This window comes from Leopardus geoffroyi, chromosome C1, assembly GCF_018350155.1.
Source record: "Leopardus geoffroyi isolate Oge1 chromosome C1, O.geoffroyi_Oge1_pat1.0, whole genome shotgun sequence".
In the NCBI taxonomy this organism is placed as follows: domain Eukaryota; kingdom Metazoa; phylum Chordata; class Mammalia; order Carnivora; family Felidae; genus Leopardus; species Leopardus geoffroyi.
In genome coordinates this window covers 164,746,354-164,761,441 of record NC_059328.1, presented here as the reverse complement: position 1 = coordinate 164,761,441, position 15,088 = coordinate 164,746,354, and the positions used below count along the sequence as shown (strand labels likewise).

Sequence of the window (15,088 nt, the reverse complement as noted above, 5' to 3'; positions counted from 1 at the left end):
AAAACTTTAAAGCAAGAAACATTACTAGAGATAAGGAAAGACAGTACACATCAATAAAGGGATTAGTTTTCCAAGAAGAAATACTAACCTTAAATATCTATATATAACTAACAGAAGATCTTCAAAATGTATGAAAAAAATTTGATAGAAATGAAAGGAGAAAAAAATAACACAAAATTCTAACTCTTCTCAGTAATGTAGAACAAGTAGGCAGAAAATCAATATAAGGATATAAAAGACCTGAATAATATTGTCAACCAACTAGACTCACAACATATATAGAACAGTTGTCCAACAATAGCAAAATATTCCTTTCAACTGCACATGAAACATTTACCAAGATAAACTATATCCTGGACCATAACACAAACTTGAACAAATTTAAAAGAAATGAAATATAAAGTATATTCTAGAAATATAACAGAATTAAACTACAAATCAATAATAGAATGATATCTGGAAAATCCTCAAATACTTTCAAATAAAAGAATACACTTATAAATAATCCATGGGTCAAAGAAGAAAGCATAAGGGAACTGGAAAATATTTCAAACTGAATGAAAATGAAAGCATAATATCTCAGATTTCTGAGGCATTGCTTGGAGGAAAATGCTTAATATTAAAAGCTTATATTAGAAAAGAAACTTTCAAATCAGTCTAAGCTTCCACATTAAAACTATAAAATGTAGAGCAAGTAGGGGCACCTGGCTGGCTCAGTCAGTAGAGCATACCCAACATGACCCTATCTTGACCTTGAGGTCGTGAGTTCAAGTCCCACCTTGCATATAGAGATTACTTAAATAAACCTTAAAAAAAAAATGTAGAGGAAGTAAAAGAAAGGAAATAATGAGAACAAAGAAGAAACTGAGAATGACAAAACTACACAGAAAATCAATGTAATCAAAAGCTGGATTTCAGAAAAAATAATCAATACAATTGATAAATCTCTAACCAGACTAAGAAAAAGAGAAAACAAAAAATACAAACATAAAGAAGGAAAGAAGGGATATTACTACAGATGCTACAGACATAATCATGAAATACCAAGAACTCAATGCCCATAAATTCAAAAATATGGAGAAAAATACACAAATTCTTTGGAAAGGCACACACCAAAACTCTCTCAAGAGAAAACCAGTAACTTGAATAGTCCTAAATCTTTTAAATAAATTAAAATTTTAAGTTTAAAATCTTCCAACAAAAAAACCTCCAGGCCTAGCTAGCTGCATTGATAAATTCTACCAAACATTCAAGGAAGAGATAATACCAAATGTAAACTCTTCTAAGAGGAAGGAATACTTCCTGATTCATTTAATGAGGCCAGCATTAACCTGATACCAAAACCAAAGGTATTACAAGATAACTGGAGACCAACATCTCTCAAGAATATGGACACAATAATCCTTAACAAAACCTAGGAAATCACATCCAACCACATTATGATCATATGGGATTTACCCCAGGAAACTAAAGCTGATTCAACATTTGAAAATGAATTAATGTAACTCTTCATTTCCACAGACTAAGGGGAAAAAAAGATATGATCATCTCAATGGGTACAGAAAAAGTCTTTGATAAAATACATCATTCATTCATAACTTAAACACACACACAAACTCTCTACAAACCAGAAACAGAAAGGAACTTTCTCAATCTGTTAAAGGGCATCTACAAAAACCTACAATCATACTTAATGGTGGACTAAATACTTTCCCCCTAAGATCATGAATAAAGCAAAGATGTCCATTCTCATTACTCCTGTTCAACACTGTAATGGAAATACCAGTCAGTGCTATAGGCAAAACAAAACCAAAACAAAACAAGTAAAAGGCATGTGGATTAGAAAGAATTAAATAAAATCATTTCTATTCACAGAACACAGGATTGTCAAAGTCGAAAATCCAGAGAATCTACTATAGTTTACCACAAATTCAATTACTGTAATTTGATAAAAATGTAAAAAAAAACCCAAAAAACCCTGAAGATATAAATTCAACCCCAATTCTTAAAAACTTAAAAACAGATTAGGAAAATATTTATATCAATCTAGATATAATCAATCTTTTTAATGTTTCCTTTTAAGACTCAAAATACACACATTAGCTCGTGAGGCAACTGGTTATAATTAAAACAAGAAGTTCAAATAAGTTCAAAAAAGTTACTACATTAAGTGTTACTTCAGAATACAGTATCTTGAAATATCTCAATGTACAGCTACATTTTACCCATCCTCATCAAGGGACAATCATACACAACAGCAATAAAAACAACTACTCATTATCTGTTCTTCAAAAAAGTATCAAGATGTATTAAATGAACAGTTTATAATTCACCTTTCCTAGACTTGGGCTCCTAATGAATTAGTTAATACAATGGCTACTTGTCCAGTAGTCAAGTCAGTTAAAAATAACAAGTTGGGACTTCTAAAGGGTTTAATACAAGATATATTAAATCCTTAATGTACATCATTCAGAAGTCATCAAATGACACTGTAAACTGTATCTATCTTGATTTAAACTTTCTCACTACTCATAATTTAAATTTTAATTTAAATAGAGGATCATGCTACTTATTTTAAAGTTCAGTATATACATTAGGTATTTTGTCAGTAAAACAACACAACTTTTTTGGACAGCAAACCAGCTTTTCAATGATCATTTTTAGCTACTATAAACTGGCTTTGTGGACCCAAATTTAAAAGATAAAAGCAGGTAACTAAATCACCATAATGGGATGGTCAAGGTTTCTACTTTCTAATGCATTATTTTGATGGTGATTAAGTCAACACTAGAGAAAAACAAGGCCCCCCAGAGTGATCCACAGATACAGTAAGTCTTAAGAAAGAGTAAATAACTCAACTTGGAATAAATAACCATTGTCTCCCAATGTTCCTCATTTTAAAATAAGAATACAGGCAGTAGTAAAGATTCCAAAAAAATAATGGAAGGGAAGTTTCTGGGCTCATTCTATGAAGCCAGTATTACCTTGATTTCCAAACCAGACAAAGGCCCCACTAAAAAGGAGAATTACAGGCCAATATCCCTGATGAACATGGATGCAAAAATTCTCAACAAGATAGTAGCAAATTGAATTCAACAGTATATTGTAAGAATTATTCACCATGATCAAGTGGGATTCATTCCTGGGCTGCAGGGCTGGTTCAATATTCACAAGTCAATCAATGTGATACATCACATTAAGAAAGAGTAAAAACCATATGATTCTGTTAATAGATGCAGAAAAAGCAATTGACAAAATACAGCATCTTTTCTTAATAAAAACCCTCAAGAAAGTTGGGATAGAAGGAACATACCTTAATATCATAAAAGCCATATATATGAAAGGCCCACAGCTAATATCATCCTCAAAGGGGAAAAACTGAGAGCTTTCCCCCTGACATCAGTAACATGACAGAGATGTCCATTCTCACAACTGTTGTTTAACCTAGGGTTGGAAGTCCTAGCCTCAGCAATCAGACAACAAAATAAAAGGCAACCAAACTGGCAAGGAAGTCAAACTTTCACTTTTCGCAGATGCCTTGATACTCTACATGGAAAACCTGAAAGACTCCACCAAAAACTGCTAGAACTGATACATGAATTCAGCAAAGTCGCAGGATATAAAATCAATGTACAAAAATCAGTTGCATTTCTATACACCAATAATGAAGCAACAGAAAGAGATGTCAAGGAATTGATCCCATTTACAATTGCATCAAGAACCATAAAATACCTAGGAATAAACCTAACCAAAGAGGTAAAAAATCTGTACACTGAAAACTACAGAAAGCTTATGAAAGAAATTGAAGAAGACACAAAGAAATGGAAAAACATCCCATGCTCATAGATGGGAAGAACAAATACTGTTAACATGTCAATACTACCCAAAGCAATTTACACATTCGATGCAATCCCAATCAACATAGCACCAGCATTCTTCTCAGAACTAGAACAGTCCTAAAATTTATATGGAACCACAAAAGACTCCGAATAGCCAAAGTAATGTTGAAAAAGAAAACCAAAGCTGGAGGCATCACAATCCCAGACTTCACCCTGTACTACAAAGCTGTAATCATCAAGACAGTATGGTATTGGCATAAAAACAGACACATAGATCAATGGAATAGAATAGAGAACCCAGAAATGGACCCACAAATGTATGGCCGGCTAATCTGCAGCAAAGCAGGAAAGAGTATCCAACGGAAAAAAGGCAGTCTCTTTAGCAAATGGTGCTGGGAGAACTGGACAGCAACAGGCAGAAGAATGAAACTGGACTATTTTCTTACACTATACACAAAAATAAATTGAAATGGATGAAAGGCCTAAATGTGTGACAGGAAACCATCAAAACACTAGAGGAGAAAACAGGCAACCTCTTTGACCTCAGTCACAGCAACTTCCTATTTGATATGTCTCTGAAGGCAAGGGAAATAAAAGCAAAAATGAACTATTGAGACCTCATAAAGATAAAAAGCTTCTTCACAGCGAAGGAAACAATCAGCAAAACTAAAAGGCAACCAACGGAATGTGAGAAGATATTTGCAAATGACATATCAGATAAAGGGTTAGTGTCCAAAATCTATAAAGAACTTACCAAACTCAACACCCAAAAAACAAATAATCCAGTAAAGAAATGGGCAGAAAACATGAATAGACACTTTTCCAAAGAAGATATCCAGATGGCTAACAGAAATATGAAAAGACGTTCAACATCATTCATCATCAGGGAAATACAAACCAAAACCACATTGAGATACCACCTCACACCAGTCAGAGTGGCTAAAACTAACACCTCAGGAAACAGATGTTGGCAAGGATGTGGCAAGAACCCATTGATGACCTGATCATCATCAATGACAACCTGGACAAGGCCTATCAGGCCCTGGAGGAGGCACTGTCCGAGGAAATCAAGAAGGCCCAAAGGACCAGCCACTCCTGAGAGGGACCGCCAGCTGTGTCCTCCCTGACGGGGACTCCACTCACGTCAGCCAGCACCTCCTTCCCTCAGACTGCCATGTCTGGGGGACCCTGGCCTCCCCTTTCCCCCTCCTATGGGAGCCAGGCCCATGTCCTAATAAAAACTGCTGGGTAAGTGTGAAAAACAAAACAAAACAACAAACAAACCCTCTTGCACTGTTGTTGGGAATGCAAACTGGTACAGCCAGTCTGGAAAACAGTGTGGAGTTTCCTCAAAAAATTAAAAATAGAATTACCCTACAACCCAGCAATACCACTACTAGGAATTTATCCAAAGGATACAAGAGTGCTGATTCATAGGGGCACATGTACCCCAATGTTTATAGCAGCACTATCAACAGCCAAATTATGGAAAGAGCCCAAATGTCCATCAACTGATGAATGGATAAAGAAGATTATGTATATATAGACAGATACACACACACACACACACACACACACACACACACACACACTACTAGAATACTACTCGGCAATGAAAAAGATTGAAATCTTGCCATTTGCAGCAATGGGGACAGAACTGGAAGGTATTATGCTAAGTGAAATAAGCCAGTCAGACCAAGATACTGTATGTTTTCACTCATGTGGATCTTAAGAAACTTAACAGAAGACCATAGGGGAAGAGAAGGAAAAATAAGTTACAACAGGGAGGCAAACCATAAGAGACTAAAAAACAGAGAACTGGGGTGGGGGGGGAAGAGGCTGGGAAAGTGAGGAAAATGGGAGATTGGCATTGAGGAGGGCACCTATTGGGATGAGCACTGGGTGTTGTATGTAAGTGATGAATCATGGGACTCTATTCCCAAAGCCAAGACTACACTGTATATACACTGTTAGCTAATGTGACAATAAATTATTAAAAAAAAAAAAAAAAAAGATAAAGATTAAACAACTTAAAGAGTCTAGATTTATATACTGAAGTACAAATGGTTCTGGTTCAATTAAATGAATGTTATGGTAATATTAAAAGAAAAAAGCATTGGGGTGCCTGGGTGGCTCAGTTAAGTATCCAACCGACTCAGGTCATGATCTCTCGGTCTGTGAGTTCAAACCCCATATCCAACTCAGAGCCTGGAGCCTGCTTCAGATTCTGTGTTTCCTTCTCTCTCTGCCCCTCCCCCACTCGCACTCTGTCTCTTTCTCTCTCTCTCTCTCAAAAATAAATAACCACTAAAAAATTTTTTTTAATTAAAAAAAAAAATCACTAAGTACAAAACAAGTATACAAAAATATACACCAAAAAAAAAGGTCATAAAAATTCTGCAAAAACACAGGTTAACTTGGGATTTTTTATTTTAAGAATATACATTACAAAACTAGTTCAGGAAGGCTGTAAGTAGCATTATAGTCCAAAGAGAGTACCCAAAGTTTATGTGGGATTTAGACCAAAGAGAACCTAATCCATCCCTTATATGGTATAAATCTATGATCTTGCCAACAAAAAGAAGTGTAGCGTTCGCTAAAGGCCAAACCGATGCCAGACTGCCTGTGTTTGAATTCCAACTCTGCCACTTGCTTAAAACTCTATAACCTTGGGCAAGGCATTATTGCTTTCTTGGTCTCCATTCCCTCCTCTGTAAATTGAGGCTAATATCCCTCATACTGTTTTTGTAAGGATTAAATGAAGTAAAAATGCCTGGTATTACATAGACAGAAAATACAAATGTACAATTATTCTAGATATTTTCAAGAATTAACATGATTCTCACATCTCTTTATAGCATCCCTGGTTTTACATAAAATACGAGAAAATTTGAAAGGGACAAAACATATAATCCTTAGTACTTACATATAAATTCCTGTTGATACCTCAGTGAAAACTATACTCTCTTCCCCACAAGAGGAATAAAACATCATTAAAATAATCTTGTCTCAAAAAAATAAGGTCCTTGAAACTATCCATTTATCAAATATAAATTATAGCTGCTCTGATGAGATGTTTAAAAATTCAAGGGGTGCCTGGGTGGCTGAGTCGGTTAAGCGTCCACCTTTGGTTCTGGTCATGATCTCATAGTTCGAGAGTTCGAGCCCCACATTGGGTTCTGTGTTGACGGCTCAGAGTCTGGAGCCTGCTTCAGATTCTGTGTCTCCCTCTCTCTCTGCCCCTTCCCTACTCATGCTTTGTCTCTCTTCCTCTCTTAAAAATAAACATTAAAGGGGCGCCTGGGTGGCGCAGTCGGTTAAGCGTCCGACTTCAGCCAGGTCACGATCTCGCGGTCCGTGAGTTCGAGCCCCGCGTCGGGCTCTGGGCTGATGGCTCGGAGCCTGGAGCCTGTTTCCGATTCTGTGTCTCCCTCTCTCTCTGCCCCTCCCCCGTTCATACTCTGTCTCTCTCTGTCCCAAAAATAAATAAACGTTGAAAAAAAAATTAAAAAAAATAAAAATAAAAAAAATAAACATTAAAAAAGGGCGCCTGGGTGGCGCAGTCGGTTAAGCGTCTGACTTCAGCCAGGTCACGATCTCACAGTCCGGGAGTTCGAGCCCCGCGTCGGGCTCTGGGCTGATGGCTCAGAGCCTGGAGCCTGTTTCCGATTCTGTGTCTCCCTCTCTCTCTGCCCCTCCCCCGTTCATGCTCTGTCTCTCTCTGTCCCCAAAATAAATAAACGTTGAAAAAAAAAAATTTTTTTTAAATAAATAAAAAAAAATAAACATTAAAAAATAAATAAATAAAAATAAATAAAACTTCAACTAGGTTTAGATATGAAGAATGCTCTTAAACGGTAATCTGTTCCAGGATTTAATTGCCTTGCAATTATTTACATTTTCTGAGTGCATGTTTCTTAACATTTTTCCCATGCCTAGGTTCACCATGTACCTATTAAAGTAATCTTAAAAGTATGGAGCATAAATTACTCGCCTTAGAAAAGACCGTTTTATTCCATGTAAAAAAACTCAAGAGTGGCTTTCAGAAAGATCAAAAGGAAATAAATACACCAGCCATACAGTTCTTTGAGCTTTATTTTTATAGGCATACGTTTCAAGGAAAACAAAAATTTCAAGATATAGAGTACAACATAGCAAATGAAATCATTCAGAATTGCTTTAATTAATGGTATAAAGTACATGTATAGGATACATTATATAATTTACTCTGAGGTTTCAAAAAGCAGTATTTTTGGTTTTAAAATTCTGATATCATTTACTAGGTCTTTCACATATTTCAAGTTAATTTTTTTTAAATCACTAAATTAAGACCTATCTCTAAGATGATCTGATAGATGAGCTGCCTTTACCACGGTCTTCAAAATAGTGCTGTTCAATTCTTCTACAGAAAGCAAGGAGGTTGCTATAGTTTTTTACCTTCTCGGAAAGTTCATCATTGGTCAACTGTGTGGTAAGAATGGTATACAAATGGCCAAATACCAGTGCATCTAGTTCAGTAGGCCTAAAACAAAAATAGAAATGAGAGTAACATGAACAGCATTTAACTTGTATGGTAGAATATACACTACTTTTTAAAACATCCTATTCATCTATTTAAAAGAAAGTCACATGAGAAATAAATCCTACCTCAACTTGATAGAATTTATTTTGTTTTTACTTGGGAGTTTCTGTTGTAAGACATGAAAAAAAAAACTTTTTAAGTTATGATTTGCTAGTTGTGTGACTTGCTTTTTAAAGTAGTAAGACATTAAAATAACCTTGGCACAATTGTTTATATTCATTTTACTCATTAATTTATCCATTAAACAGGTCTCCAATGCGCCAGGAACTGTGTGCTAGGTGCGAGAGCTACGAGAACACCAAAGATTCTAAGACATGGGACACAAAACATAAATTACCACAGCACAATTTAGTAAGTGCTGTAATAGATGTATAAACAAAATGGTATCGAAGCACAGGATTTCACTGTGGTGCGGGAACAAATAACACCTGATTACCCAATCATGTATCAAAAACAGGATTTAATTTTAACTTTACCACTTTTCAAGTAACTTAGCTTTCTGAAAGAGAAATAAACATAGCTTCAATAAAAAATTTTCCAGGGTTTTTTCCCCTTTAATTAAATATTAGTAACAAAAAATTGAAATTTATCTACCTCACTACTAATGGTCTATAAATGAGGCATCACCAAACTACATTATATTAAAATAATTGCCAGCACAATCTTACTAAAGGGAAAATATCATCATAATTAGGAGCTAATTATTGGTGTCAGTCCCATGATGATAAAGCTTTTGAGAAAATATGTGTTAGCCTACCTAAATGTGAAAGTATGTTGCAGTGATCTAGTTTAGAATAGATTTTGGGGGTCCATCAAATCTAAGTATGAATCCTAATTCTGCCACTTCCTTTCTAGCTATGTGGCCTTGATCACTAATGATGAATGACCTCATGCTGCTGCACGGCTTTAAATACCTCTTTATGCCACTAAGTCCCCACTATTTGTCTCCAATCCCAGTCCCTCTTCTAAATTCCTGAATCATACACACATACATACTACATAACATCTCCGCCTGAATGGTGAATAAGCATCTCAAACATGCTCATCTCATTTCCCAAACTAAAAGGCACCACTAGCCTCTCAGCCATCTGCACCAAAAATCTCAGGGTTACTACTGAGTTCTCTCTTTCTCTTGCCCTCATATCCATCAGCAAGTGTTGTGAGACACAACTGCCAAATACGTCCTGATTACTACTAATTCTCTCCCTCCGTTCTCATCTACTCTGAGCCACCATCATCTCTCAGCTAGACCACTGCAATAGCCTCCTAACGTTGGCTCTATTCATTGTCCACAGAGTAGCCAGAGTGATTTTTTGTTTAAAGTCACCACACCGTACCACTCCAAGCATAAAATATTCCAACGAATATCCATCCCACTTACAGTAATACGCCAAACTCATTACATGAAGCATGCAAAGCCTAGATGACCTGGCCGCTGCTTACCTCTTCAGCCTCATCTCCCACCACTGTCAACATACTACTAATAACAGCCTTGCTTCTTCCATCCAAATGTAACAAACTCTAGCCCATCTTACGGCCTTGACACAATTATTCCTGCTGCCTCTAACACTCTTCCCTTGACTTCACATTGCCAGCTTCTTATTTTTCAGAATAAGGTTTAAATGTCACATCTTAAAGCCTCCCCTGAACACCCAAACTAAAGTGGACATGCAGTCACTTATTACCACGTGATCCATTTTAATTCTCCATGTGGCACTTAATACTATCTAACATTTGTTGTTAGGTGTCTGTCTCCCTCTCCCAGGGAGATCTTCTCTACTTGTTTCCTGCTGTGTCCCCAATACTTAGAACAATGCCTCGTACAAAGTAGGTTCTTACAATGTTTTGAATGAATAAAAAGGTGATGCATTTATATTACCACACTATAACTGTGTTCACGTGTTTCCCCTCATTATACTCCAAGCTCTTTAAAGATAACACCGCATATATCTTTTATATCCCGAGTTCTTGGAAAAGGATCTCAGGAACTGCATCTGTATATGCTGGATGCAAAGAGAGAGAAATGCATCCTGCCTAAGGTATGCAGGATATTTAATTTTTCAATAGTGGTTATTCACATTCTTTCAAAGCCTTCCCTTTTTTGAGACATTCATGAAGAATTATTAGTCAGGTGAGGGTAGCCAACGTGTCCTTGGACTTAATAGCACCATGATCCTATCATATAAATGACGAATCAATAACAAAGGGATGCCTGAAAAGAACCAGAGATATAGAAGGTGGACACATGTAGAGCTGAGGCACTCTGGGAGAATTAATATAAACACTAACTCTTCCATATCCCTAAACATATTTCTTAAAAGATGTATCTTATCTCACCAATCTTTCCTAATTCCTATTTAGGATTAACTACTCTTTGCTTCTTGAATTAGATAATAAAAAAGGTGAATTTATTTCCTGATGCAAATTCCAGTGGTATAGATGGGCATCCTTTATCAATAAATGAAGGCTCTGAGGGAGTTCAAGCATAAGTGTATATTCAAACTAGAGTGGTCTAAAAGTACCCCTGAAGTGGTCAAAATGTTATTTGCTGCAAATAAACATCCACGTAATTCAAAAGTTGCTGAATTATACAGGTAATGAGCATACAGAAATTGATCTTATGTTACATAAAGATAGCAACTCTTTGGCAAGTTACTTTAGAACATCTAACAGGAAGTAGAATACAATATACTATATCAACTGAAACATACATAACTTCTAATGCATATTTTTTATAATCTTTACAAATTTCAGCCATTACTTAATTACATATATATGACATGTAAATTACCAATTCCTGCAATTCTTTCTTTTTAAAAAGTACACCTGTGATAGTAGTTACACAACTGTATACCATTACTAAACATCAGAGCTGTAAACATAAAACTGTCAATTTTACTATATATAAATACCATAACAAACCTAATTTTTAAAGAAATTTTTTAAGTTTATTTTTGAGAGAGAGAGAGAGAGAGAGAGAGAGCGTGCATGTGTGAGCAGGGGAGGGCAGGGTGGGGTGGACAGAGGATCTGAAGCAGATTCTGTGCTGACAGGCAGAGAGCCCGATGTAGGGCTTGAACTCACAAACCATAAGATCGTGACCTGAGCCAAAGTAGGACACTTAACTGACTGAGCCATCCAGGCACCCCTAAACCTAACTATTAATTTTTTTAAGTGTATTTATTTTGAGAGAGAGAGAGAGAGAGAGAGAGTGCATGTGCATGCACAAGCAGGGAGGGGCAGAGAGAGAGGAGAGACAGAATCTCAAGCAGGTTCTATGCTCTCAACCTAGAGCCCAATGCAGGGCTCGATCCCATGAACCAAGAGATCATGCATGACCTGAGACAAAATCAAGAGTCAGAGGCTTTACGGATTGAGCCACCCAGGTACCCCTAACCCTGATTAAAAAAAAAAAAAAAAGGCAATAAACTCAGAAAATATTTGCAATTCATATGCAAGCACAAAACACACACTTCACCCAATATTTCTACTGAATTAAGAGCCAAGATCCTGATGAACATCCAGTTTTAATAATTTTTCCTAAACCATATATAAAGAAAAACAACATTTCTACCCTTCTGTCAAGTAGTGGATTGTAATTTGAATACTGATAGCAACTCTCCTCCTAAGATTTTTAACATCTTTAATATATATATTATTACATCTAGCTTTATAGACTTTTTATTAGAAAAACATTCAAAGGTCATAAATACATATTCAAATTCCTTATCTTGCATTATCATTCTTCCCACATTTCTGTTGGTTATTACTATTCTTTTTTTTCCTATTTTTATTGAGAAATAATTGACATATATCATTGTATAAGTTTAAGATGTACAGCATGGTGGTTTGACTTACATATATTATGAAATGATTATCCCAAAAGGTTCAGCTAACATCCATCGGCTATCTAATATTCTTTCATTTGAATATCAAAATAAAAATACTGTAAAATGTGAATGTTTTCTTAATCTTTCCCATTTAAATTTCTCTGCACTCAACTTTTTTGCTTTATTATGACTGCATATTTCTTTCTTTCGGATACCTTTTATAGTCAGTTCAAACACATTAATTTTGTCTCAGTTTTCAAGTAGTTTTTCTCTCCCTTACACTACTAATTTGCCATATCTTCATACTCTAGCAATAATCTACATATTCTTTCTTTATATACTAATCACTGATCTTTAAGACTGTCATTCAAGTTTGTAAATCAAGTCCCTTGCCAGCCTTTTTTATATGTAACCTTTGAAATTTTAAGCAATTCCTCCTTAATTTTCTCAGGTGGTGATTTTTAAAATTACTATCACTAAAGTATAATTGACACACAATGTTAGATTAGCTTCAGATGTACAACATATTGATTCAACAATTGTATACATTATACAATACTCACCACAATAACTACAGTCACCATACATTATTACAATATTATTGACTATATTCCCTATGCTGTACTTTGCATCTCCATGACTTATTTATTCTATAACTAGAAGTTTGTACTTCTTAATTCCCTTTATCTATTTTGTGTATCTTTCCCATCCACCTCCCTTCTAGTAACTGCCAATTTGTTTCTGGGTTTAAGAGTCTGGTTTTTTTATTTGTTCTGTTTTTTGTTTTTTGTTTTTTCCAGATTCCAAATGTAAGTAAAATCATATGGTATTTGTCTTTGACTTAGCCTAATACCCTCTGGGTCCATCCATGTTGCTGCAAATGGCAAGACCTCATTCCTTATGATTAATATTCCATGTTATATGCATACATATTATATACAGTATATTTTAATTATATATTATGTATATATACATACATATATACACACTTTCTTTATTCATTCACTTATTGATAGATACTTGGGTTGCTTCCGTAATTTGGGTTTTGTAAATAATGCTGCAATAATAAATAATAATAAATATGTATCGACAATATTTATTATCAACAATTATTATCAACAATAATAAATATGTACCTTTCCAAATTAGTGTTTTATTTTTTGTGTATGTGTGTAAATACCCAGTAGTAATATTACTGTGTATTTCTATTTTCAATATTTTTAAAAAAATTTTTTTTTTCCAATGTTTATTTATTTTTGGGACAGAGAGAGACAGAGCATGAACGGGGTAGGGGCAGAGACAGAGGGAGACACAGAATCGGAAACAGGCTCCAGGCTCTGAGCCATCAGCCCAGAGCCTGACGCGGGGCTCGAACTCCCGGACCGCGAGATCGTGACCTGGCTGAAGTCGGACGCTTAACCGACTGCGCCACCCAGGCGCCCCTCTATTTTCAATATTTTGAGGAAATTTCATCCTGTTTCCCACAGTGGCTACACCAATTTACTTTCTCACCAACAGTGCACAAGGGTTCCCTTTTCTCCATCCTCACCAACACTTTATTTCTTGTCTTTTTGATAATAGCCATTCTGACTGGTGAGGTAATATCTCATTGTGGTTTGGATTTGCATTTCCCTTATGATTAAGTAATGTTGAGCATCTTTTCATGGGTCTGTTGGTCATCTGTATGTCTTTTGGAAAAATATCTATTCAGGTCCTCTGCCTATTTTAATCAGATTGGTTTTTTGATGTTGAGTTGTAGAAGTTCTTTACGTATTTTTGATATTAACCCCTTATCAAATATATCATTTGCAAATATCTTCTCCCATGCATTTTGGTTTTGTTGATGGTTTCACTGTGCAAAAACTTTTTATTTTGGGGTAGTACCAAGTTTATTTTTTGCTTTTGTTTCCCTTGCCTGAGGAGACATATCCATAAATATGCTGCTAATGGTGATGTCCAAAGGATTACTGCCTAATTTTCTTTTAGTTTTATGGTTTCAGGCCTCACATTTAGGTCTTTAATACATTTTGAGTTTATTTTTATGTATGGTGTGAGAAAGTGGTCCAGTTTCATTCTTTTGCATGTGGCTGTCCAGTTGGCACAACACCATTTATTAAAAAGACTATCTACTGGGGCGCCTGGGTGGCGCAGTCGGTTAAGCGTCCGACTTCAGCCAGGTCACAATCTCGCGGTCCGTGAGTTCGAGCCCCGCGTCGGGCTCTGGGCTGATGGCTCAGAGCCTGGAGCCTGTTTCCGATTCTGTGTCTCCCTCTCTCTCTCTGCCCCTCCCCCGTTCATGCTCTGTCTCTCTCTGTCCCAAAAATAAATAAACGTTGAAAAAAAAAATTAAAAAAAAAAAAAGACTATCTATCTTTTCTTCCTTTGTCATATTGGATATTTTTACCTCCTTTGTCAGAGATTAATTGACCATACATGCATGGGTTTGTTTCTGGGCTCTCTATCCTGTTCTATTGATCTATGTGTCTGATTTGGTAGCAGTACCATACTGTTTTGATTACTATAGCTTAGTAGTATATCTTGAAATCTGGGATTATGACGCTCCCACAGCTTTGTTCTTCTTTCTCAAGATTGCTTTGGATGTTTGAGGTTTTTTGTGGTTCCATACGTATTTTAGGATTATTTGTTATAGTTGTATGAAAAGTGTTATTTGTGTTTTGATAGGGATCGCATTCAATCTGTAGATTGCTTTGGGTAATATGGACATTTTAACAATATTAATTCTTCAAAACCATGAGCAGACTATATCTTTCCACTTGTTTATATCATGTTAAATTCTTTTCATCAATGTCTTATAGCTTTCAGGGTATAGGTCTTCC

General features: G+C 35.7%; 1 protein-coding gene across 1 annotated transcript in view; it reads right to left on the bottom strand.

Annotated features, from left to right (window-relative positions):
- Window positions 1-7,916: 7,916 nt before the first annotated feature.
- MTX2 (metaxin 2) overlaps window positions 7,917-15,088 on the bottom strand; it is a 66,068-nt gene continuing 58,896 nt past the window's right edge. Inside the window, exon 10 of the mRNA XM_045480297.1 lies at window positions 7,917-8,361. Within this exon, the coding sequence (XP_045336253.1) occupies window positions 8,178-8,361 (184 nt within the window). The 3' untranslated portion in view covers window positions 7,917-8,177. The remainder of the gene's footprint in view (window positions 8,362-15,088) is intronic.